This window comes from Corvus kubaryi, unplaced genomic scaffold (assembly GCF_017639235.1).
Source record: "Corvus kubaryi isolate FWS band 111438036 unplaced genomic scaffold, C.kubaryi_AGA036_p1.0 37308, whole genome shotgun sequence".
In the NCBI taxonomy this organism is placed as follows: Eukaryota; Metazoa; Chordata; class Aves; order Passeriformes; family Corvidae; genus Corvus; species Corvus kubaryi.
This window is the reverse complement of record NW_024581096.1, coordinates 263,945-286,346: the sequence shown is the minus strand read 5'-3', so window position 1 is coordinate 286,346 and position 22,402 is coordinate 263,945. Positions and strand designations below refer to the sequence as shown.

The 22,402-nt window shown below is 46.1% G+C and overlaps 1 protein-coding gene across 1 annotated transcript in view; it reads right to left on the bottom strand.

Moving 5' to 3' along the window:
- The window catches only part of MYO5B (myosin VB), a gene marked incomplete at its 5' end in the record, with an annotated part of 119,775 nt that overhangs the window by 54,346 nt on the left and 43,027 nt on the right, over positions 1 to 22,402 (bottom strand). Inside the window, 5 exons of the mRNA XM_042028169.1 lie at positions 7,586 to 7,672; positions 11,485 to 11,582; positions 12,195 to 12,341; positions 17,398 to 17,481; positions 19,317 to 19,439. Of these exons, the coding sequence (XP_041884103.1) occupies positions 7,586 to 7,672; positions 11,485 to 11,582; positions 12,195 to 12,341; positions 17,398 to 17,481; positions 19,317 to 19,439 (539 nt within the window). The remainder of the gene's footprint in view (positions 1 to 7,585; positions 7,673 to 11,484; positions 11,583 to 12,194; positions 12,342 to 17,397; positions 17,482 to 19,316; positions 19,440 to 22,402) is intronic.

Genomic DNA, 22,402 nt, shown 5'->3' with positions numbered 1-22,402 from the left:
CAAGCACACAAGGCTGGAGACATCCTGCCTGGCTCAGGTATTGCTCGAGCCAGGGAAAGCTTGGGAGAGGGAAAGAGAGAAGGAGGGAGTATTCCCATTATCCTGCCAGTGTCAGCTCAGGCACTGACTTTGTTAACTGCTGATATCTGGAGAAAAAAAATCACCCTGCAGGTGCCACCCAGGCTCTTCCAGCAAAGAACAGATGGTGAAGAGGCAGAACGTGAAACTCAGGGCACAGGTCCAAGCTGGGCAGAAAGCAAAATCCATCATCTTCCAGCACCAAGGCAGAGATGGAGATCCCACAGCTGCTCACAAACAAGAGTCAGACACCTGCAGGAATCCCTTAAAAATAGATCGTAAGTCACTATGCAGTGGGTCTTTCTCCAGAGCCTGTTGTTCTCATTTCCCAAGGTGGTAAAAATTGATTTTCTGCCTCCATCCTTAATATAAATGGTTCACTTTTCAGGAGTAAGTCTCACATCAGACACTGGAAGTGTCAGGGAATACACCCCCTCGTTTCTGCCGAGGTGTTTATCATGACTGGTGGCATCCACAGCCCCATATCCACATCTCCCAGAGGTTCCCAGCCCCACGCTGCACCCCCAGGGCACAGAACTGCCTCACTCATGCTCTCACCACCCTCGCTGAGTTATCAGGAGATGACAGCCCTGACACCACACTGCTCCTGTATCATTGTCCATGGAACATCAAGACAAAAGCTCTGCCACGCCAGGGCTCAGCCAGCCCATCAGGAGTTTCACTGGGATATCTGCCACCAGTTCACCAGCAAAAGAAAGCTGCAGGGGATCACAGGTGCTGCTACAGAATCCTCCCAGGAGAAAGGAACAATTAAAGCACTCAGGTTTAATGTAACATGCCTCATTGAACCACTCAAGGCTCAAAGCTGTATAAAATTTCCTTACAACTATGTGCTTGGAGAGAAACAAACATGATCCCTCAGCCCTGCAAAGGAGTGCAGAAATACTGAAGCTCAGTGCTTTGCTGCACACTTTTTAAATTACTTTTCTGCACGCCCATCTTACTTTTTTAGGTACAATGTCTTCATTTTCGGAAGGGAAAAAAAAAAAAGAAAACAAAAAAAGAAAACTTATTTCATACTTGCCAAGCCAGCAGGAGACATACTTGTCTCCCAGCAGGACACAAAGGATGTGCCATGTTACCCCACAGCTTAGCAAGTCAGGAAAGATTCGGGAACGGTACACCTCCCATAGCAAGTTCAACTTGATGACAGGTGTCACATGAAAAACGATCTCAGGTGCTTGGGATGCTGCCACACAACACACAGCATGTGCAATCTCAGTGCTGGGGGCTGGAAACCACCAAGGGACACTAAATAAATACAACTCCATATTATTATCAAGTTTTAAGATCCAGAGAAGTGGTGCAGAGAAAAGAGCTGGAACCAGGGGGATTTTTTAACCTGCACAACTGAGAAACAGGAAGAAGGAGGCACAAAGGATGGGGTGGATGCTACTCAAACTGAGATCAAGCCAACCTCAAACAGCTGAATTTTGCTTTGATGTCAGCACAGGTCACCAAGGGGAAAAGGCAATAAAAGGAACGGAAGGATGCAGGAAAATAACTTTTATTGCCTGTGGAAAAAACCCTCCTTGGACTCAAGCAGCAAGGAGGATGCCTGGCTGGGAGCCTGAGACTTGGTCATCCCAGCAAAATCTTTGTCATCTGCAGGAAACAGAGGGACTAAGCCATAGCACACACCACAGATAAAGCAATTTTTTTTCTGTAATTTAAACCAGATCTGGATGTTTTCCACAAAAATGCAGCCAGGTGCAAAGCAAAGGGGCTGCTTCTGCCCAAACTTGATGGGTTATGAACTTGAGCAGAGCCAGCTGGGTTTATTACAATGTCAAATTAAAAGGAGAGCGTGGTTAGAAAACTGGGGGTGACATTCTAAGGAAGCCTCCAAAAAGCATCTTTCCAAGCCGTCAGCAACTGCCCAAAATATCCACAACCCATTGTTTCAGGGTTATTACAGCCATGTTACACCAGCTGCACTGAGTGAACAGCTGAAAGGAGTGTAATAGGTCAAAAAAGCTTCAAACTCTTAACCATAATATGGTTTCTTTTGGTGCCTTAAAATACCTGAATGTGAAATATTTCCACTCAGGGTAAACAAATTCACTGTCCCCATCACCCAAGACCATTCCAGGCGCTGAGCAAACCCAGTTTTATGTAAGAAATCCTGGCAGCATCATGTGGCATCCTCCCCTGAAGGGGTCAATATTTTAAGCAGGAAGGAGCTGGACTATACTGATCTTTCCAGAGGAGCCAAAACATGTTTGGAGGGGTGCAGGTTCAATCTCTGAGCCAAGATTTGACATGAAATTCTGTCATGGGTTAGCAAAGCATGGTCTCGGAAGTGATGTTCTTGCTAAGGGGTACTTACAGCTTCCTCTGTGACCTAACAGAACCTATCAGCTGGCCAGTTTGAATATGGACAATTTTTTAAGCCACTTAAAATTGTGACCACCTCTGTGATCCACATTTAAGAATAGTCAAACCCCGGGAAGAGCTCTCTCTCGTTTCTGGCACTGGGACAGGTGGCTGCGGGGCCCATGTGGAGGCCGGGCCACGGCCATCCTGGAGCTGATGGGCCCTGTTCCACCCGTGGAACCCCCCCACAGCCCCGCTATGTGCAGCTGGAGAGGCCCGACTCCCCCGCTCCAGTGCTGCCAAGATTCAGCTGAAGCTGCACCGCTGTCCGCAGAGCTCATGTGACCAAAAGCGATAAGCTTCATTCCAGCTGCAAGGCCTGGGGGAGATTAACCCTTTTAGTGCTGTGAAGAGCTGAAAACCTGAGGGAAGAGAAAGAGGAGATGCTTAAAGCTGAAATTCTGTTGTAAAGCTATGATGTATCAGAGTACCCGTTGTAATTTCATGAAGGCGGGGGGGGTGGAGCGTTCAACTTGTACTTGTGAGCAAAAGCACCTGTGCTGAGATAGGCAGAGGCTGATGCAGCTGTAATTTCATGAGAAGTTTGGACAGGGAGAGATGGAAGCGATGAGGACTTTTGCTCCAAATGGGAAAGGAGAAAACCTCAGTTCCTAGAGATGCTCCCAGAGATGGTCCTAGAGATGAAGATGAGGAAGACCCTTTGCTCCCAGGGAAGGAGAAGGGCCTCTGTTCTTAGAGATGAAATGCTCCCAGAGATGGGTGAAGAGAACTTTTGTTTCTGAACAGCTCAACCTTAAAATTGTACCCCAAAAACCTTCAAGAGTGGACCCTCGAAGGCAGTTGTGGGAAAAGCTGCAAGTCGTGGGTTGGGACTCTCACATGATGTGAGCAGAGAACCAACCCGGGCAGCTGTCTCGTTGTGATACTGTTTTCATAGCACGGGCAAGAGAGACTCCTCTTCCTAAATGGACTGAACAAGGTTATCATGGAAGTGGTAAACAGACTGAACATCTCAAGGGTTCTCTTTTTACATTGTCAGTGGGAGAAGGGAGGAAGGTGGGGGGAGGAGAAGAGTTCTGAAGGCGTGGTATGATTTTTTTTTCTTCTTTTAGGTCTGTTAATAAACTTCTTTATATTCTTTCAAGTTTAGTGCCTGCTCTGCTTTTCTCCTAATTCTTATCTCACAGAAGGTAAACAGTAATGAGTATTTTAGACCAAACCACTACAAATTCTTTTAGAAACTGCAGTTCAGGGAGAAAATTTCTCTTGCCTTGTTTACTGTAGCAGAACAGATTTGCCTTTCAGTTGGCTCTAAAACATGCAGGCTGGCCTGGCTTGAAATTAGCTGGAATATATTCAAAGGGAAGAATGAGGGGGGAAAACCCCTCCATTTACATATTACACCTTTGTTGGGAGTGGGCAAACAGAACTGTTGGTAGCCAAAGCAATTTGTAGGTCTTGTTATCCTGAAATGACAGCCAGACAGCTAAAGGCACATTCTATAAAAAAAAAATTATATATCCAAGGATGTCCATGACAGTTTTCAATTGTAAGTGTTTAATGTTCATAGAGTTTAGCAGCTGGGATTTCACACTGAATTGATACAAAAATGCTGCATTTGACAGTGAGCTCCAGCAACCAGAGGAAGCAGCCAAATGCCAAGGATACTTAAACTATAAATACATAACTACAATGAGAGTATTTCAGAGAGAACTGCAGTGATGAGGTTATTCAGAGTGATGGCATGGTGGGAGACCACTGCTGCTGGACCACTGACTTGGAAACCACCACAACCAGCAGGAAAAAAACGTACAGTTTTGAGAGAACCAATTTAAAATCTTGTTTTAAAGAGTATTTTGTTATTCATGGAGATCTGCACCAATTAGTTCTCTGTAGATTCATCTCTATGCAGCCAGTTTCTGTAAAGAAGATGAATGGTTTTACAGCACAGAGACATCTTCCACGCTTTACCCGGGGAAGATGATGATAGATTTACTACACACGCACCTCAGACAGTCCATTCATCACAGTCATTTATGTACATGCTAACAGATACATTTCTTAACTGTTGTGTAACATTTAAAAGCAAATGATACATTTTCAATTTATTTCAGACACAGCCAGAGCACAGCCTACCACGGAAATGGTAAAATAAACCCAGGCACACCCTAAGTGGGGAGCCCAAGGCTTCAGATCTCTGTGACTTTCACGGGTTCAACAGCTACAACTTGTATGAAAAATTATTTCTTTTCTTAGAGGTAAAAAAAATTATTAAAGACTCAAACCACTGAACTCTTCAGCAGCAGGTGGTTTTATCCAGAGATCTCTGACTCAAAGCCACACCACCTTCAGAAGTTACTCTTGTGACAATATGCTGGAATATATTCAGAGGTAACCATTACAGGATGAAAGTAAGAGTTTTTCTATTGTTTCTGTATAAAACCTACCTTGAGATAAACAAATTTGGAAATTCCCTGTTGCTTTACAGGTAAATCGCTTACACCCAAGCGAAGCAAAAGTCATGAAGATCAAGTTTTCCATTATTATTTTAAAGTATTCCAAATTTAGAGCCTTCACATGGGGTTTAAATTTAAAGCAATGACTCTCCTTTTTGGTTTTATCCTTAATCAAGCAATATAAAATCAACTTGTCTCAAAACACAAGGAAATACAGAGGAATAATCAATGCACACTGTGATGAAAAGATCACAAGTGAAACTGCACCTTTTCCCAAGCTGGTCTGTAAAGTCAATTTTAATGCACAGATTATTCACAATCTTTCAATGACATTGTCCAGCTCCTGGGTCTGGATTTTCAAGACTGGAATGTTGTGAGTAAGGAAGGTGAAGAACTACCAGAGCCCAAAGCAAGTATTTTATTTAGTGCACAGCTGTCCCTATAAACAATTATCTCCTAGAAATATTAAACTATACAAAAATCTGTCCTTCAAGCATCACAAACTTTGGAGAAGGTCACTCTGAAAGGCTGAAATAGCTTTTTGCATACTTTTTTTTTTTTGTCCCTGGAGGAAGAACAAGAGCTGACAAGTTGCAGTGATGGAAGAGTCCTGTATTTTTAGCATCCTGGGAAAAGATCTCATAACCAAAAGCATGCAAGCAGAGCTGAGAGCATCACTTCAGACTGTGTCAGGGTGGAGAAGTCCTTGCACTGGTCAATTATCTGCTGTCAATAGAGCCTGGCTGGTCTCCAGGTGCTGCAGAGGTTTCTCCCCTCTATTCCCCCTCCCCAGTTACTAATTTTACATTGATTTCAGTGCTGTAGGGACTAAACTGCAGTTAATGGAAATGGAAAAACACTACAAATCTGTAGGATAATAATGAATGGAGAGGAACAGGGTATCCGTGCAGCCATGACAAGACCAGTAACAAACCTCAAAAAACACACAGCTCAGGTCAGAGCTCCCCAAGCTCTCCTGGGACCCACCAGGCAGAGCCAGGGCCCAGATTGCGCTGGGCAGTGTGACTGCCTGCTTGGAGAGCAAAGAACTGCTTTTCTGTGGCCTCTTCTATGTGAAAAAACCCAGCTTTTTCATTGCTTCAGGGCTTTTCCTACAAGAGGACTGTCAGAGTTGGTCCAGCAACAAAGATGGTAATAAAAGACAACCCATGGGCTGGAATTTTTAATTCCTCACCACGGCTTAGTGATCATGTAATGTAGGAGCAGCTTTTTATTGCTACTTCCATAGAAGCCCTCAAGACTTCAGAGATGAGAGCCAAAGGTGATGCTGGGTCTTCCAACAGTGTCAGACTCCCAACATGAGGACCCAGACCTCCACCCTTCTACACCAGCAGAGGACAGAGAGAAACTGGTTTCTGTGAGACTTTTCTTCTTCTATTTTCCCTTCTTCCTCCTTAAGTAGTTGGACTCAGCTGGTCAGGGAGAACCCCATCACCAGTTTTGGCCTGCCCATGGAGGTCACTGGCCAACAGAGGTGAAGGGCAGGAGAGCCACCTCATCTCAACATGCAGCTGCTGCCCTTGGCTGCCAGAAACCCTCTGCAGCTTTGCAGGAGGTGAGAGTAGCACACTCCTCCCCAAAATCCAGAACAGGGAGTTTCTCATGGTGTTCCACATCACGCTAAGCCGACTCTTCTCTGAGCATATTTATAACTTCTTTGTTCCATATAAAAAGGCTGATGGCTTTGCTGACATTAACACAAAGCTGCTTGGCACTAAAATGCAGCTGATGCATTTTTAGAATTATTTGCCCTTGTCATCTTCAGGACTTATGTATAGTCTATGTTTTCTGATTTATTAGGCCTTAAAATCCTCTTTTGAATTTTATGTCACAATCAGAAGAAGCCACACCACCTGTAACCCTCCTTTTTTATGATGAAAGAGTTTGAAGCTTAGGATGCTCTGGATGTGCGGTGTGAAAGTCTACAACAATTATTTACAACTCTTATTTTCCTTCTCTGCAAGTAGAATCAAAATTTTTTTTGGCTGAAATAAGGATTGCAGCAGATGTCTGAAGCCAGGGAAAAAAAAACATGAAGAAAAGCAAATTGAACAGTGGAAGGGACTTCAGGCAAGCAGAGAAAAAGTCCTTTAGGGCAGTGCTTGCTTCCAGAGCTGTTGTTTTGTTACTTGATGTCCACCTAGGTACGGGATCAAAGCTGGATTCCTTTGTCTGCCAGACATCAGCTTTTTCAGAGGTTTCATCAGAGCAAATTGCCTCTCAGGACCAAACTGAGAGCACCAGCTGGAACACTGAACACAGCACAACACACGCTCTGTCAGCCCCACTTTGCAGCTCTTTGCTTGATGACGAATCTCTTAGATTTGACGGACCCAGGACATAACGGGGGTTTTGCAAAATGAAAAAAATATATATATAAAAAGCAGAAAATCTATCCTGGATATAAACCAGCCTAAATAAACACTGTCCTAAGAACACAAGTGTTTTCTTCTCCCTCCCTCACCTCAGTTAATCCCAGAATGGTTTGGCCTGGAAGGGACCTTAAAGCCCATCCAGTGCCACCCCTGCCATGGGCAGGGACACCTTCCACTGTCCCAAGCTGCTCCAAGCCCCATCCAGCCTGGCCTGGGACACTGCCAGGGATGGGGTACAATGAACTTGCTGAGTAATTCTCAGCAGCAGCACAGCCCAGGGAATTCCCAGCCCAGTACCTGGATGGGAAGCCAGCTGCACTGATCCGGATGGTCTCCAGCACTCCACAGGCTCTCAGTTGCTGCACTGCTCTCTTTGGATCAAACCTGAAATTAGATTTAGGACAGACATTAATACACCATGAAAAGGAAACCCACCTCCCCAACCCACCTGAGAGTGACTCTTCCACAGACAGGAATTACCTTCTCCTCTCCTCATTACTGTAGTGGCTGATAAAGCCATACTTCCATACTTTCTGTCCACAGCTGTTCCCTCTCAAACCTCAGGATAACCCATGCCTGGCTTTGGGAACAGGCTGCACAAATGTCACACCTTTTCTCTGCATGTCACAAAGGTGGTGTGATTTGCAAGTTACTCAAAACCTTGCTACCACCCTGCTATCAATGCCAAGTGTATTCTTGGGATAGGATGACCATCTGCTGCAATTAATTAGTGCCTATAACCAAAATCTACCTGGCTTTGTAAAGCAATACATTCCCAATAAAGAAGGGAACAGGCTACCCCACCACAAGCTGCCTGGTTAACCAGGCAGTATTACTCCTGCAGCTATAAGGGCAACGACATATTTGCAGAAATCAAATTCAATGGCAAAGTAAGTCTGATATATTCAATTCCATACCAAAAACAGGTAAGTAACAGATCCCACAAGTTTCTAGACTAAGTTTACTGAGAACAGTGGTGCTCATGTTCCAGACTAATGACTTTGGTAGGCACCATGTGGAAATTCAAGGTGTTTCTGCCCTCCTTTTTAAAGCCTGCATCACCTCTTACCACTGGCATCTCATTTCCATCAGCAATTTGTGCCAAAAAAACTCATGGCAACTTCCAGCTGAATACTTGGACAGTGCTTTCTCTGGATTCCAGCAAGAATCCACTCCCAGATCAGACTATCCTTGCACAGAGTGAGTCCAGGTACCAGCATCCCCCACGGCTGCTGCCTCCTTCCACTCTGACTCCAAATGCACAAAGAGGTTCCAGCTCTCCAGCTCTGGAAGGCACTGGAAAAGGCCCTTGGATCAAGCTTGGACTCACATGATGCAGATGCCCATAGCTGTGTGAGGTTTCCAGAACAAAGCTTCTCATATAATGAGGACCTGCTTTTCCCTTTCTGAAAGCCCAAAGTACTTACATCTGCAAGTCAAGATTGCATGAATAATTCTGCCTGCTCTCTGCTGTACAAAAGCAGCACGAAAAAAACAGTCCCCTTCTTCTCCCTCTGTGCTTTTTTAAATTCCCTGGACCTGTCAAGTCTACAAGCAAGTTATTCACTGCAACACCACAAACACTGTGCAGGGTGAAAAATCAGTCTGGGCTGTCACTCACTTCAAGGAAGAACCCACAAGGGTGCAATTTCCATAACAATAAATAATAAACAGGACTGGCAGATCAACAGGTAAGCTTCAGTCCTGGAAGATCCCAGGGCAATCTCTGTTGTATCCAAGGGAAACTCTGCAAAGCAGCAAAGCCCTGCTCAGTGGGGTAAAATGCAATCACCAGAGAAGCTGCAGTCATCAGCAACAGCTCCAGTAATGAAATAATCACCTTAAAAGTGGGAAAATTCACCTTATTATGAACTCCTTTTCCTTGCCATAGCAGGTAGAAGGACCTGGCTGGCTGTTTTTGACCTGGAAACCCAAGTAAAAGATCCCAAACCCTGCCTGAAACAGAATTTAAAAGGAAAATTGGCAGAGGAACAACCTGAAGCCAGGTATTCCCCTTGCATATCTCTCTTTCGAAGTCTTCTCCACTAGAAATTTACCTCACATCCAGCCTGCAGTCAGATGCAGCAAACATCCCTGTGTGGTTGCCAAGGTGTCCTCCAGGATGGGAGCCTGACACCCCTGAGCCCCATTACAGATCTTGCAAGTTGTGAAGTAGGAATGCAGAGTGCAAGAGACCTGAGGAAGAAGAGACTGAGGAAGTCTCCAGTCCAACCCCCTATGTTCAAAATCTGGGACAGCTACAGGGGCAGATCCATAGCTCAGGGGTTTATCCAGCCAAAACTGATAGAAACCTCCACAGAGGGAGGTTGCACAACCTCTCTGGGCAGACTGCTCCATTGACAGACAGTCCTCAGGGAGAAAAAACCACGTTTACCTATCTCCAGTCTGAACCTCCCGTGTCAGTTTGGGACCATTGGCTCCTGTCCTCCCACCACACACCACTGTTGAGAGCATGGTTGTCTCCTCATGGTAGCCCCTCTAAGTACTGAAAGGCTGCCATTACATCCTTTCTGTTCTCCAGCGTAAGCATCTCATTTTAATCAAAAATGTAATCTCTTGTGAGCTGAAAAACATTATGTTTTAGGAAGAGAAAACTTGTTTTCTCACTGAACAACAAACGTAACACCAAGTGCTCTGAATGCTACAGACACCACTTCAGTGCTAACCTGGAGCAGTGCTGATGATGTTTCACTTCACAAATGCCTCCCAGCACTGTGTATTTCCCAGCATGTGTCTCTGAAATACAGATACAGCCATCCCAGCTTCTCCAGATCCCACTTTAACACATCAGCAAATCGATTTTAGAGAGCAAATCCTACAAGGAGCAACTGAGGGAGCTGGGAAAGGGGCTCAGGCTGGAGCAAAGGAGGCTCAGGGGGGACCTTGTGGCTCTGCACAAGTCCCTGACAGGAGGGGGCAGCCGGGGGGGTCGGGCTCTGCTGGCAGGGAACAGGGACAGGAGGAGAGGGAGCAGCCTCAGGCTGGGCCAGGGGAGGCTCAGGTTGGACATGAGGAGGAATTTCTCCAGGAAAAGGGTGGTCAGGCCTTGGCAGGGGCTGCCCAGGGAGGTGTTGGAGTGCCCATCCCTGGAGGGGTCCAAGGAAGGCCTGGATGTGGCACTCAACGCTCTGGGCTGGTGACAAGGTGGGCATTGGGCACAGCTTGGACTAGGTGATCGCGGAGCTCTTTTCCAACCTCAGTGTTCCTCGGATTCTATAAATAGGGTAAATATAAACCAGTTTCTGAGTGTCTTGCAATGATTAATACCCCTCACTTTGCTGTTTGCATGGGTAAAGAGTCAAGCCAGGAGGCTTCCTGGTGGATACATCTCCACCAGCACATCATGACCAAGGGTGAGCCTCTTTAGAGACGCTTTGCCCTCCTTTCAGGACACTCTTGGAGCTGTCTCTGCACTCCTAAGCCCTAAGACTCCTAGGTCTCTGCACTGTGCTCACCGGGAGCTCTCAGCCTGCACTGGATCAGCTGGAGGGAAATGCCTCCCTGCTGCTGGATCACATTTACAACCTTCTTCCTTAAAGGTCACCACGTGCAGTTTATGCCTTTCGAGGACATCGCATCTATAAGGTCCCTGCAGACTAATGGACAAGCTTTCCTGGAGTTACAGGGAAGAAAACCGGGTACAAATCCATGACCAGGGCTAACAGCTACCTGCTCACAAGCGTTTGCTGCCTGTGATACGTCTCTGAACTACAGAGGAAGATCAGGACTGGCCTTTTGCTTCAGCTGTTCGCTCACCTGGAAACCTGCCTGAAGTTCAAGTCACGTCTTTACTTTTTCTACGTTTATATTGAAAGAACAAGACATTTTTGTTCATTTTACAAGCCCACTGTTTATCTCTGCTTTTTCATTCCTTTCTCTTTTCACTGTTTGGAATTATTTAAATCAAAGCAAGTCTAAGATGAAAACTGCACAAAGACCCCCTCACAGCAAAGCAAGGATGCTCAGTATTAGCAGAGCGTATCTATGAATTATTAGAACCTGAATTATTCCTCATTTCAGAGGCACGAACCCCACATACTGAAACCCAAAAAGGTGACTCCAGCAACCCACACGGACCTTCCAGTTACAGGAACAACATTAAAAGGAGGAAGAGCCCAAGGCACGCTCTGTTTCTATAAAGCTGAACTCATTTGCTCATCTGCAGTGCCACTTACTTGAAGGGGAGCTTCTCGTCGTTGGGCTTGATGCAGCGCACGTAGTGCGGGGTGGTGGCATTGAGGGTCTCCATCAGCAGGTGCAGGGAGTTGCGGAACTGAAAGACAAAACCACTCGTCTTGAGGATGGATGGAGGTGCCGTAACCTCGCAGCCCCAGCCAGCAGGTGCCACAAGCCACCTGTGCGGGTGCGACACAGCGTGAACCTCGCCACCGACCCAGCACAAGGCAGGGGGAATTCAGAGAAGACACTGGGGGGTTGAGGGCTTCCAGTTCAAAGAGGTTCATGGGCAACAAAGCTTGGGTCTCTGCCCAGTTGGGTCTTTGAAACATCTCCAAGGATGGAGACAGCACAACCTCTCTGTGCCCCTGTGGAACTTTCTCACTGCCCACACGGGGAAAAATGCTCCTTTTCTGAAGTGGTTTCAATTTATGAGCTCCACAGTACATTGGGACACAGTCCAGTGAATCCCAGAGTGGCCTCCACCCTCCCCAGACCACATCTCAGCTGCTTTCAGTCAAGACTACACAAGCCTGTTGTTCCAGAGGCACTGCTAGAAACCATCCAAAATGCACCAGTTGAACATGGATCGTGGGAAAGTCTCTTTCCACCATCAACAGCTTTTTATTTACCTCTTCTTCAAACTGAAGCAACAAGATCTTAACTGGATTTCTCTCTCGCTGACTGACTCACTCAAATCATACATTACCTGGTGTCCCACTGTTTTCCTGTGCTCCTTGTTGGCAGCTTTGAAGGCTGGCCTGGCAGAGCGGACGCTGATCCGGGGTGTTCCCTTTCCCACGGCAGTGGTGGGCACAGTGTCCTCTTCCTGGAATAAGTCTGCTACCATCTGATACTAAAACAAAAGGCAACACTTGAGCATCTCTGGCCCTGCTCACTGGGGAATGAACCCACCCAACTCCCATTGTTCAGGTCATTTCTCACTCATCCTAAACCTGGAAGGGGAAAAAGGGCAAGAAAGTGAAAGCAAGAAGAGTTGTCTACATAAACCATCAGCAGGACCATTGACCACTCTGTGCTGTAGTTCACAAAACCTTGAAATGTGCACATTAAATTGAATTAGCCAAAAAATAAAGGAGGCTGGATTGCTGAAGTCTTGCGAGGGCTCAAAACCTCCTGAACATGAGGTGACTCTTGCTCCCAAGACCTTGTTTCAGGGTGTTCATCCAGCCCTGACCCAGCAAGGATGCTGCCTGCACAGCACATACCCCAGGAAAAGATCTCCTGAGAGGACAGCCAGCTCCCACCACAGCCCCAGAGGCACCCTTGCTTTTCCAAACAATAGAGGAACACATGCACTTCCTCACTAATTACCCACCTTTCAGGTGAACGAGCAGGGTGACAGCAGCACTGCCATCCCACAGCCCTGGAAGCACCACATCTAGCTCATCAGATCCCTAAGTGTGGGATTTCTGGCAAGCCAGCAGCAACATTTCCGCTTCATAAACAGGAGAACAGGTGAGCTGGTAAATGCAGTTAATACCTTTATTATTATTATTATTATTTAGGGAGCATTCAAATTTACATTAGGCTGGGGAACCTGAATATTAAGTAAGCCCCCGTAAATCTGGTCTGGTTAGCAGGGCTGTTACACTTCCACATCTGGAATCCATCTACACACCCACACTGGCTACTGCCACAGCTGCACTTACATTCCAAGGGGAAATCCTTAAATGTAAGAAAACCTCTCTGCAGGTGGGATGTGATGTATCACCACCTGAGCTGGGCTCCAGCCTGGTGACACTGCCAAAGCACCCACGAAGTCTCCCAGCATGGACGCTGGAGCACCTGAGGGAGAGAACCACACTCCCCAGATCCACAGCACACCATGCCCAACACATTCACCCCAAAACCACTGGCACAAGGCAGTGGCAGCTGCACAGCACTCTTGCCCCCACCTCAGGCTCCTCCAAAAGCCCAACTTGGTTGTGTTTTCATTAAGATCCCAGGAAGAGTGCTCTGGTTTACCACTTTTTAGACACAAACAGACAGCCCAGTGCCGTGAAGGGCTGCCTGGCTCTCTGCCACATCCCTGGGCTGAAACAGGAACGCTTCCAGCCCTGTCCTGTAGGCTGTTCTCACAGCTTGTTAGTACAGCAGCCTCAACACCACTGTGGGAAGGAAATGGTTTGCATTGCATGAGCAAATTGCTTGCAGGCCTGCTAAGGATCTGCTTCATACTCTCAGCTTTCACTGCTATCTCTGCAGCTCCCTCAACTCCTACCAAAATAAAGGCTCCCACATTCTTCACCTGGCCCTCTATGCCTAAGAAAGACATCCTGACAGTTGTTGTGGATGACTCATCACCCTCTGGGATGCTCTGACTCCTGCAAACATGGGACGTATGGATGGCACATGTACTGATGAAGACATCCAACACAGGCACTGTGTTACTACCTCACACCTGATGATGTGGTAAAACCCCTGGATGTAATCTTGGGCTTCAAAATATCTTCTCAACAGAGCTGGGAGTGCCACTGATCCCTCCATCCACTTGCTATCAATAACAGCAGCGCTTGTTCCTGAATAAGTGCTGGAGAAGGATCTCAGAGCCGAGCTCTCAGCCTGCATAATGCAAATCTGGTGAAACTGGGATCATCTCTAGCAGGAACCATTCCACAGGTTCCAGGGCGTAAGTAAGAAAAGACAGAACCCTCCTCCCCAGCTGGCAGAGTCAAAACCATTGGTGCATTATTTGTAATTACAGAGAACTGGAATGTAATACCTTCACAGCATGCCTGTATGCTTTCCATCAGCATTCAAATAATTTTCCTTAATTCAAAGAACATCAGCTCTCAACTGTTTTGGCTGACCAGTGCTTACAGAACTAATTAACTGCTTTATAAAGTCTCTTTCACCATCTTGTTGATGGCATTAATTGCATTCTAATCAGCAGAAGGCAGTTCTGCCTTGGTGGGAGTGCTTCGTCAGCGATGCGTTTGCTGACAGGGAGGTGCTCAGGTCCTTGCTGTGTTAAATTCAGTGTTCCCCCTTGCCCTCTGTACTGCTTTAGTGGGAATGCAAAGAAGAGGGCAGGGAATGCTGTGTGCCAGCCTGATCCCGAGGACAGGACAAAGTCCTCGCAGCACAGCCCTCTGCAGCACAAATCTGAGCTTTAGTTAAATCTACACATCTGGGCAGCAGACTCAGCACTGCCACTGCTGCTTTTTCTGGTTCGGTGAGACCAGGTTGCGTTTTACAGCAAAACAAAATTGTTTTTAATTGTTTATAGCCCTGGAGGGCACACGGCAGCCAAGAGGCAAAAAAACAGCGTAATGATCTGCTGGCAGACAGGGGTTAGGGGCAGCAAGAGATCATCAGGTGCTGAAGGATTTGCAGGAGGAAGGTGACGATGCTCCTGCTGCTCTTCTTCCCAGAACAGCACAGGATCAACACGGGCTGATAGAAGCCACTGCTAGCATGTCGTTAAGGGAATGGCTTAAAGGTAGGAATTCATCAAACTATCTCTCAAAGGTTCTCAGACTGAAGTGCATTTCAGAGTGTTTTGTGCTGGGTCAGAGCAGCTGTGGCTACCCCTGGATGCCTGGAAGTGTCCCAGGACAGGTTGGACGGGGCTTGGAGCAACCTGGGATAGTGGAAGGTGTCCCTGCCCATGGCAGAGGGTGGCACTGGAGGGGATTTAAGATCCCTTCCAACCCAGCTATTAAACAAAAGTCCAGCTTGCTCTGCTACTATATTGTGGTCCCTATATATGACAAGAGAGCCTTTATTTTATATCTCTGTTTTTAGGGAACGATTTCCAGGGTCTCCGCCACTCGGCAACACACTGCTCCAATGAGTTACAATCTCTCCTCTACACCAACAGGAAGAAGTCAAACAGAAATCCTTATCAGACACTGCCAGTTCTGCAGCACTGACTCCAAGAGCAAGTTCAGTACTGGCTAAATAATTAATCATACAGCATCAATTATTCCTGGAGGTTACCTGGCATTTCTAATGAGCTCTAATCACGCCCAGTTTTTACCCTGGGAAGCTTCCTGAACATGCAGAGCTCTTGATTTGGGCATTATTAAAGCCCAGCTTCACAGTTATTAGTTTCACAACTACTCCCATGGATGAGAAAATTGCTCATCTTGCCATCTTCACATGAATTCCTTGCTGTGAAACAGCCAAGCCACTGACAGCAGTTAAATAATTTCCCATTCTCATCTCTCCTAACTTTGACAGGAACAAACTCCTGCTTAAAACGCTCCTAAAAATAATGCTTCCTCCATCTCCCTTCATCCCACTCCTTATTCAGGGTGGCATTTAGAAGGTCACAGCCAGCAATAAACCTAAGGGTGTCACAAAGAGAAGTCTAGATATGAGACACATTTGCTTGCAACATGCAGGGGGGGTTCAGAATCTGTAATGCAAAAAAAACCCTAAACCAACTTAACATGCTGGTCCATGCTGTGGAAGGCTTTGAAATGGTTTGCAGGAAAGCAGATGTATTCCTTCCTTAAACCACACACCAGGTTTGAAGGTACAGTGGTGCCCCAGAGTCACGCAGCCTGGATTTTGGCTGCTGGATGGTGAGTTGGACTTTGCAGGGCTGCATTTTCACACTAACTCCTCAATAAAAGCTTCACCTGGGAGAGAGGAGGTTGTTTAAAGTTTCAGCTCATTAATTGACAGACTCAAGGCTGCAGGGAAGAACTTTTGGTCTGGTTTTAAAACAACAAAGATTTGAAATTCCTTAGCTGTCTGTGTTACTGACACTTTTAACCCAACCTACCCAAATGCTGACAGGGAACAGGAGTATGGTACTGGAAGTCAATGTAAAATCTCCTCAATTTGTACAGAAAACTGTCAAATCTCTGACTTGGAGCCCACTGCCCACTGGGTCATTTACTGCAGGCATGACCCACTCCAAAGCCTTCAGAGCCCCACAGCTCTTCTGCTTCCAACATCCCACCAAACCCACAGCCCACAGGGGGTTTTAAACACCAAGAGCCAAAAAAGCCTTTACCAGGAGATGTGGCATTCAAGGCCAGTCAATACATCCCCGTTGGCACTTGGTGCAATGAGATGTTGACAAGTTGTTTCTACAACACTTGGGAGAGGGGAGGTACATGGCACAGAATCTTGTAAGACACAAGAGACATCCAAGAGTGATCATTAGTATCTGTTAATTTGTTAAAGTTACACATTGGCAGCGGTGTAAAGCAGCCCCACAGCAGCTGGAGTGTCTCAGAGTTCATGTTACATTTCTCTACTTTTCGCATAGTAATTATCAAAGTAATTAGAAGTCACAGGGACAAGTATGATGGATTACAACTAAGAGGAAGCTAAGATTAAGCTATTCTCACATACAGGGGGGATAGGACCAGCAAGGCCACCCACAATAAACACACAACACTGGTGACAGTGGCTTTTAACCCCAGATCCCCTTGCTTTTGACCAGCCTGGTCTAGTGGAAGGTGTCCCATGGCAGGGGGCTGGAATGAGATGATCCCTAAGTTCTCTTCCAACCCAAATCATCCTGTGATTCTGTGGGTGATGGGTGACAGGTGGGGAGCTCTAAGCAAGAGTTAAGTGGGATTTACAATGCCCAAAACCTACCTGCTCCTAATTTTGGTGACCAAAGAAGAAGAGCATCAGCAGGTTTGGAAACTATTTTTGAGATGCATCTTGACAGGACACCAACACCAGAGTGAAGGAATTCTGACAACCGCACGCAACCACCCACATCCACACATGGGTGCGACTGTAACCCCCAGCACCCTCCTCTCCCCCCTTCTCCCCGCTCCACACCCCACTGATCTGGCTCTTTGGCTGCTGTCAGTGGCTGAGGGCAGCTGCATGCTCACACCCTCAGCCCGCTTGGCGTGGCACAGGGACACAGCTCAGCTCCAGCCTGGACGAGTGCTCTGACTCACTGCTTTTACCTTGCTGGCTTTCAGGATGTTGATCTGCTCCTCGTACACGGTGTCCCTGTTCTTCTCCAGAAACCCCTCGCTCTGGTATTCCACCTACCAGGACACAAAGGGGAGAAGCTCAGAGGGTCAAGTCCAAACACACAGGGACAAGGTGCTCCCACCACTCCCCTGCCATCGGGAGCTCACCCAAAAAACCTGAGAGGAGAAAGGAACAACTGGAATTTAAAGGTCACTTTTTATCAAAAGAAGTGAATCTGAGTGAAAGCAAAACCCTTACTGCAAACACAGATTGTTTCTTAGTCATTAAATTGCTCAGTATGGAAACCAGGGGTAAAAAATGCAAGGATCATCAGTAACTCTACCCTCTCTCTTGTTCACTTCTCAGCTCCTTGTAAGTTAATCAATAAACCTCAAAATACGCCCTGGCTAAGTCTCTTGTAGGTCTCCAGCGTTTTGAAATTGCAGATGGCTGGGATGCAATTAAAAAAATTTAAATTTTAATTTTAAAAAACCCAATAATAATAATAATTTAGAGAGAACAGAAGAAAATTTCTCTTTTTTTTTTACATTTAAAAAAAGAGGAAAACTTGCTAAGAAGTATTGTTTGTGAGCGAACCATATGCAAAACCACTTGCCTAAGGAAAGGTGAGTACCAACCTTTGCCATGGAAAGTTGTGCCAGTTTGGCCAAATTTAGAAATACATCCTCTGAGAGAAGGCACAACCACCCCTCCCCCCACCAGGTTTGGGAAAAATAAATTTTCCTCGAAGGAAAGTGAAAGAGATAAAAACTATTTATTTACCAAACACACTGGAAAAGGAAAATAATGCTGAATAATGAAAATTCGCTATGGAGAAAAATCCTGGGGAAGTGTCAGAGTCCTCCCTTTGGTCTCCTCGGAGCTGGGGCTTGGCCCAGGGCCAGGCCCTCTGTGCCTGGTGGAAAGTCCTCCCGATGTGTTCTGATATTGAAGCAGTCCAGCAGAAAAGGGAGGAAATCCGAAATTCCAGGGAAGGAAAAAAAGTTCAACTCTCAGCCTCTCTCCAGAGAACAAGAAACTGAACAACTGGCCAAAAGCTGACTGGAAAAAAAACCACAAGCCGGGTGCTTCCTCACTCCCCCACCGCAGCTGGAAAAAAAAGTTGCTATCTCTGTGTGACCTTGAACAAGCTGCAAACTGCTTTAAAAAAGTTTTGCTGTTTTTTCTTCCCCCTCTCAGGCTCAGTTTAAAGGCATAGAAAGGCACAAAAATTAATTTCTGGGCATAGGGCAGAGACATGGGATACACATCATAAAGCCACTCCAAGACAAAAGTGCCTCTGGCATCCAGGGAAAACCTGGTTAGAAGAAGTACCTGTATGGCATCACAGCACCTGGATGTTGTCCATCTCCGCAGACACATCCCTGGGTTGATCTTTTTAATTTTTTTCTAACAAATGTGTGCAAACTTTTGAGATTCCTATTTGTTGTGAGTGACACCTGTCACGTCAGGGCTTCAGTGAAGCTGAAGCCCACAGACAAGACCCCTGAGCACCAGGCACTGGGATTTGGTTCAGTTTAGTGCCACAGTTGCTATCCTCTCCCTCAGGATGGTAAGATCTGCCCAGGAACACCTCTCACCTCCTCCCACACTATGCCTTGCTGACACTCACAGCTCCTGCTCCTCAAATGCATTTCCAACACGTTTTCTGCCAAGCTGCCCTTACAGAAATCCATTTCACTGCAGCTTTGGGAAAGAGGATTTTTCTCTACTCGAGAAGCCACGACAATGCACAGCTCAGAGCCACAGATGGAAGGCTGACCTCCTCAGAGCTGATGCAGATTTGAGCACCGAGCCACAATCACCAAGGAGCAGCTCACAGGGGCTATCAGCTGATTTCCCTGCGGGAGGCTTTCCTGTCCCTGCTGTGTGTTTCCCAGGTAGGTACCTTGTCAGCGAAGTGCAGGACGATGAAGGAGGTGTTGGACATGCGTGGCTTCTGGAAGTGCTGGCTGGCGGCGTGGCGGTCGTACAGCTTCTGCGCCCAGTTCTGGTCCGTGCCCTTGGGCACCTGCACGGGGACAAAGGGGACAGTGCCAGGGCCAGGTGGAGCTTTGTGTTCATGTACTTTAGTGACAAACATATTGAAACTGCCTTTCCAGCCAGGAAACACCCAAATGTCGGTTCTGTTCCAGCAGCCGGAACGGCTCTTGTAGGAAAAAACGGCGAAACGAACCAACCAAACGAAACAAACAAACAAAAAATCCCAAACAAACAAAAAACCAACCAAACCAAAAACCCCAAAACAAACAAAAAAAAGAAACACAAACCCTGAAACAAAACAAAAACAAAACCAAAAACAAACAAAACAAAACAAAACAACAAAAAAAACCCAAACACCCAAACCCCCAAAAACAGCCACCAAAACAAACAAAACCAAACCAAAGACCAACAAAAAACCCAATACCTCCCCCCCCCAAAAAAAACCAAACTAAAAGAACAAACAAAAAACCCCAACAGAAACAAACCCAGAACCAAACAAAAAAACCCAAAACAAAACCCCAAATATACCCCCTGCCCCAAACAACTACAAAAACCCACTAATATATAACCCAGAAATACTAGGGAAGTATTTTTACACTTAAGATACATTAATTACTCAGGTACCAACATTATTTTTTAATGCGATTTTAGGTGACAGAATAGCTTCCAGAAACTGCCACGTGAGGCCACATGCATGAAGTTCTGGTTTATTTAATTTAAAATAATAATGCTAATACAATGGTGATTCTAAAGTATCTAAATTAAATAAAAATAAAATTAAAAGTCTTCAGAAAGCTGAAGCTTCAGCAGGCTTGGGCTGGGACCACTTAGATCCCAATTCCAGGATGCTTTAACCCCAGTTATAGGGTTGGGACTTCAGACCCACACACCTGCCCTACTGCAGGCAAATGATTCCCTTCTCCCCTTCCCACCCATCCAACCTCCTGTGCCACGGATGTCCTGGATGCCAAACCCTCCTTCTGCCTCCTGTTTATACCAAAATCAGGGTGCAGAGGTCTGTGTGGACCTGCCTTTGAAATCATTTGGCCATGGTACACCAAGATACCAGGTGTTGCCCAAGAAACTGGCTTGGTAGGATAGGGCAGAGAATGGAAACATCCTAAAAAGTGGCAGGGACTTTAAAAAACCCTCACAGAACTACCTGTGCAGCAAAGGAATGGGCTAATTCCACAAATCAGTTAAAGCAGGGCTTGAGCTTCCCTTCCTCCTCAGCACCTGCAGTTTTCATCCACTAAACAAGGGTGAAATTAAGTCAGTGTAATATATTTTCAAGATCGGGGAATTTTATTTTTGTTATTTTATTATTTTCTAAGCACACACAGCTGCACAGCAGCATATAACAACCTGCTGCACCTTCTAATACTAAATACATCTCTACACTTCACATAAAAACTCATTATTTTAGGATACGCCTAGGTCCCTCTCCACTAACCAGCCAAAACCCCCCAAAAACTCTCCAAAAAACATTTGGGCACTTGAGGAAAGCACCTGTACATATCTTTTATTTTGTACTTTTCCAGCCCAGTCTTGAAAACCAAAGGAAACGAGGAGTGAAGCCGTTCCTTTGGGGTCTGAGAGCCACCTCTGACGAGGTTCATCCCCATCCCATGGATCACTGCTGAGCACAGCAATAGCTGCACATACACACACACACACACATATATTTTTTTTTAACAAGAAAAATGGCTAATTGTATAATTAGGTTAGAAAAAGAGATGGTTCAGAAGAAAAGTCTCAGGCAATATCTAAACTTAGATGGGACAAAGCCTAGAAACCACAGAACAACTGTGCAGCAGCAGGCAGAGCTCTGGATCATCCATCAGGACTTTACATAGACCTTTATATGAAAAATGACAGAGGAAATAGGGACAGAGAACATGAAGAAGGAAAACATGAGACAGGTGAGGAATATTTCTTTATGCTGTTCTGAAACAGCCTTTGATTTCATGACAGCAAACTAAAACATGTCAGAAGGGTTCTGGACAGAAGGATAAGAATCTCCTGCCAATCCCTGCTAATGAGGGTGAATTAAAAGCAGCAGCCTCTCATGCAAGCCGTGTTCCCTCATATTTATTTATATTTTACAGTTTTTAAGCATAGCCAATTATGGATATATACAGAAATAACACAGACTATAAATATTGAAAGACACTTAGCTATGCAATTATATACATATTTTATTTATGCAAGGTAAGACTCGCATGTTTAAACTATGGGGTCATATAAATGTAGATGTGTTTCTTTTCATGAGTTATATTTAATATTTACATGCAAAAACATCCTTTCTGGAGCTATCACTGGGTGCCTCCCATGCAGGAGTAAGCCACAGGTGCAGAGCAGGAGCTCTGCAGCCACCTTGAGCCAGATTTATCCTGCAGCAGCTCTCCTCCAGACCATCCACTTTGCTGAAAAACCCGCTTATCTCGGAACTGAACTTCAAAGGCATCGCTCCTGCCTCCCAGAATGAGGGTTTGTCATACCCTGCTCACCATCCTGCAGCCTGAGTATTTTTAGCTGCCTGAGAAGCACCTGATAGGGACCAAGTTCCTAACTAACAAGGCCATTATCTGCACTATTATAACAGCTTTTGGTATTAGCTTGGCAGTTTGAGGCCCTTAGAGCAACTGAGGAAGTTATTTAGAGGATATCTCATCTTTTTTTCAGGGGATGGGCAAGAGGAAAAGCGACTGCCTTGCGAGTTCTGTATGGAATCCTTAAACAGGATAAAGCTGATACCAGGAATTGCACAAGGTCACTGCCTGTGCTCATCTGTCCCCGCCGTGCCTCCGCCTGTCACGGGCAGGGTCCCCTCCCCTCTAGATTTACTGTCCCCAGCACTGCCAGGAGCTGCTGCAACCAAAATCACATCCACCCACTGCAGCCAGGGCCAGCCCCACAGGATCCATCTGCCCATTCTGCATCCCAGCATCAAGCACCCCCCGAGAACCCGCCAGCCATATGAAGAGATGC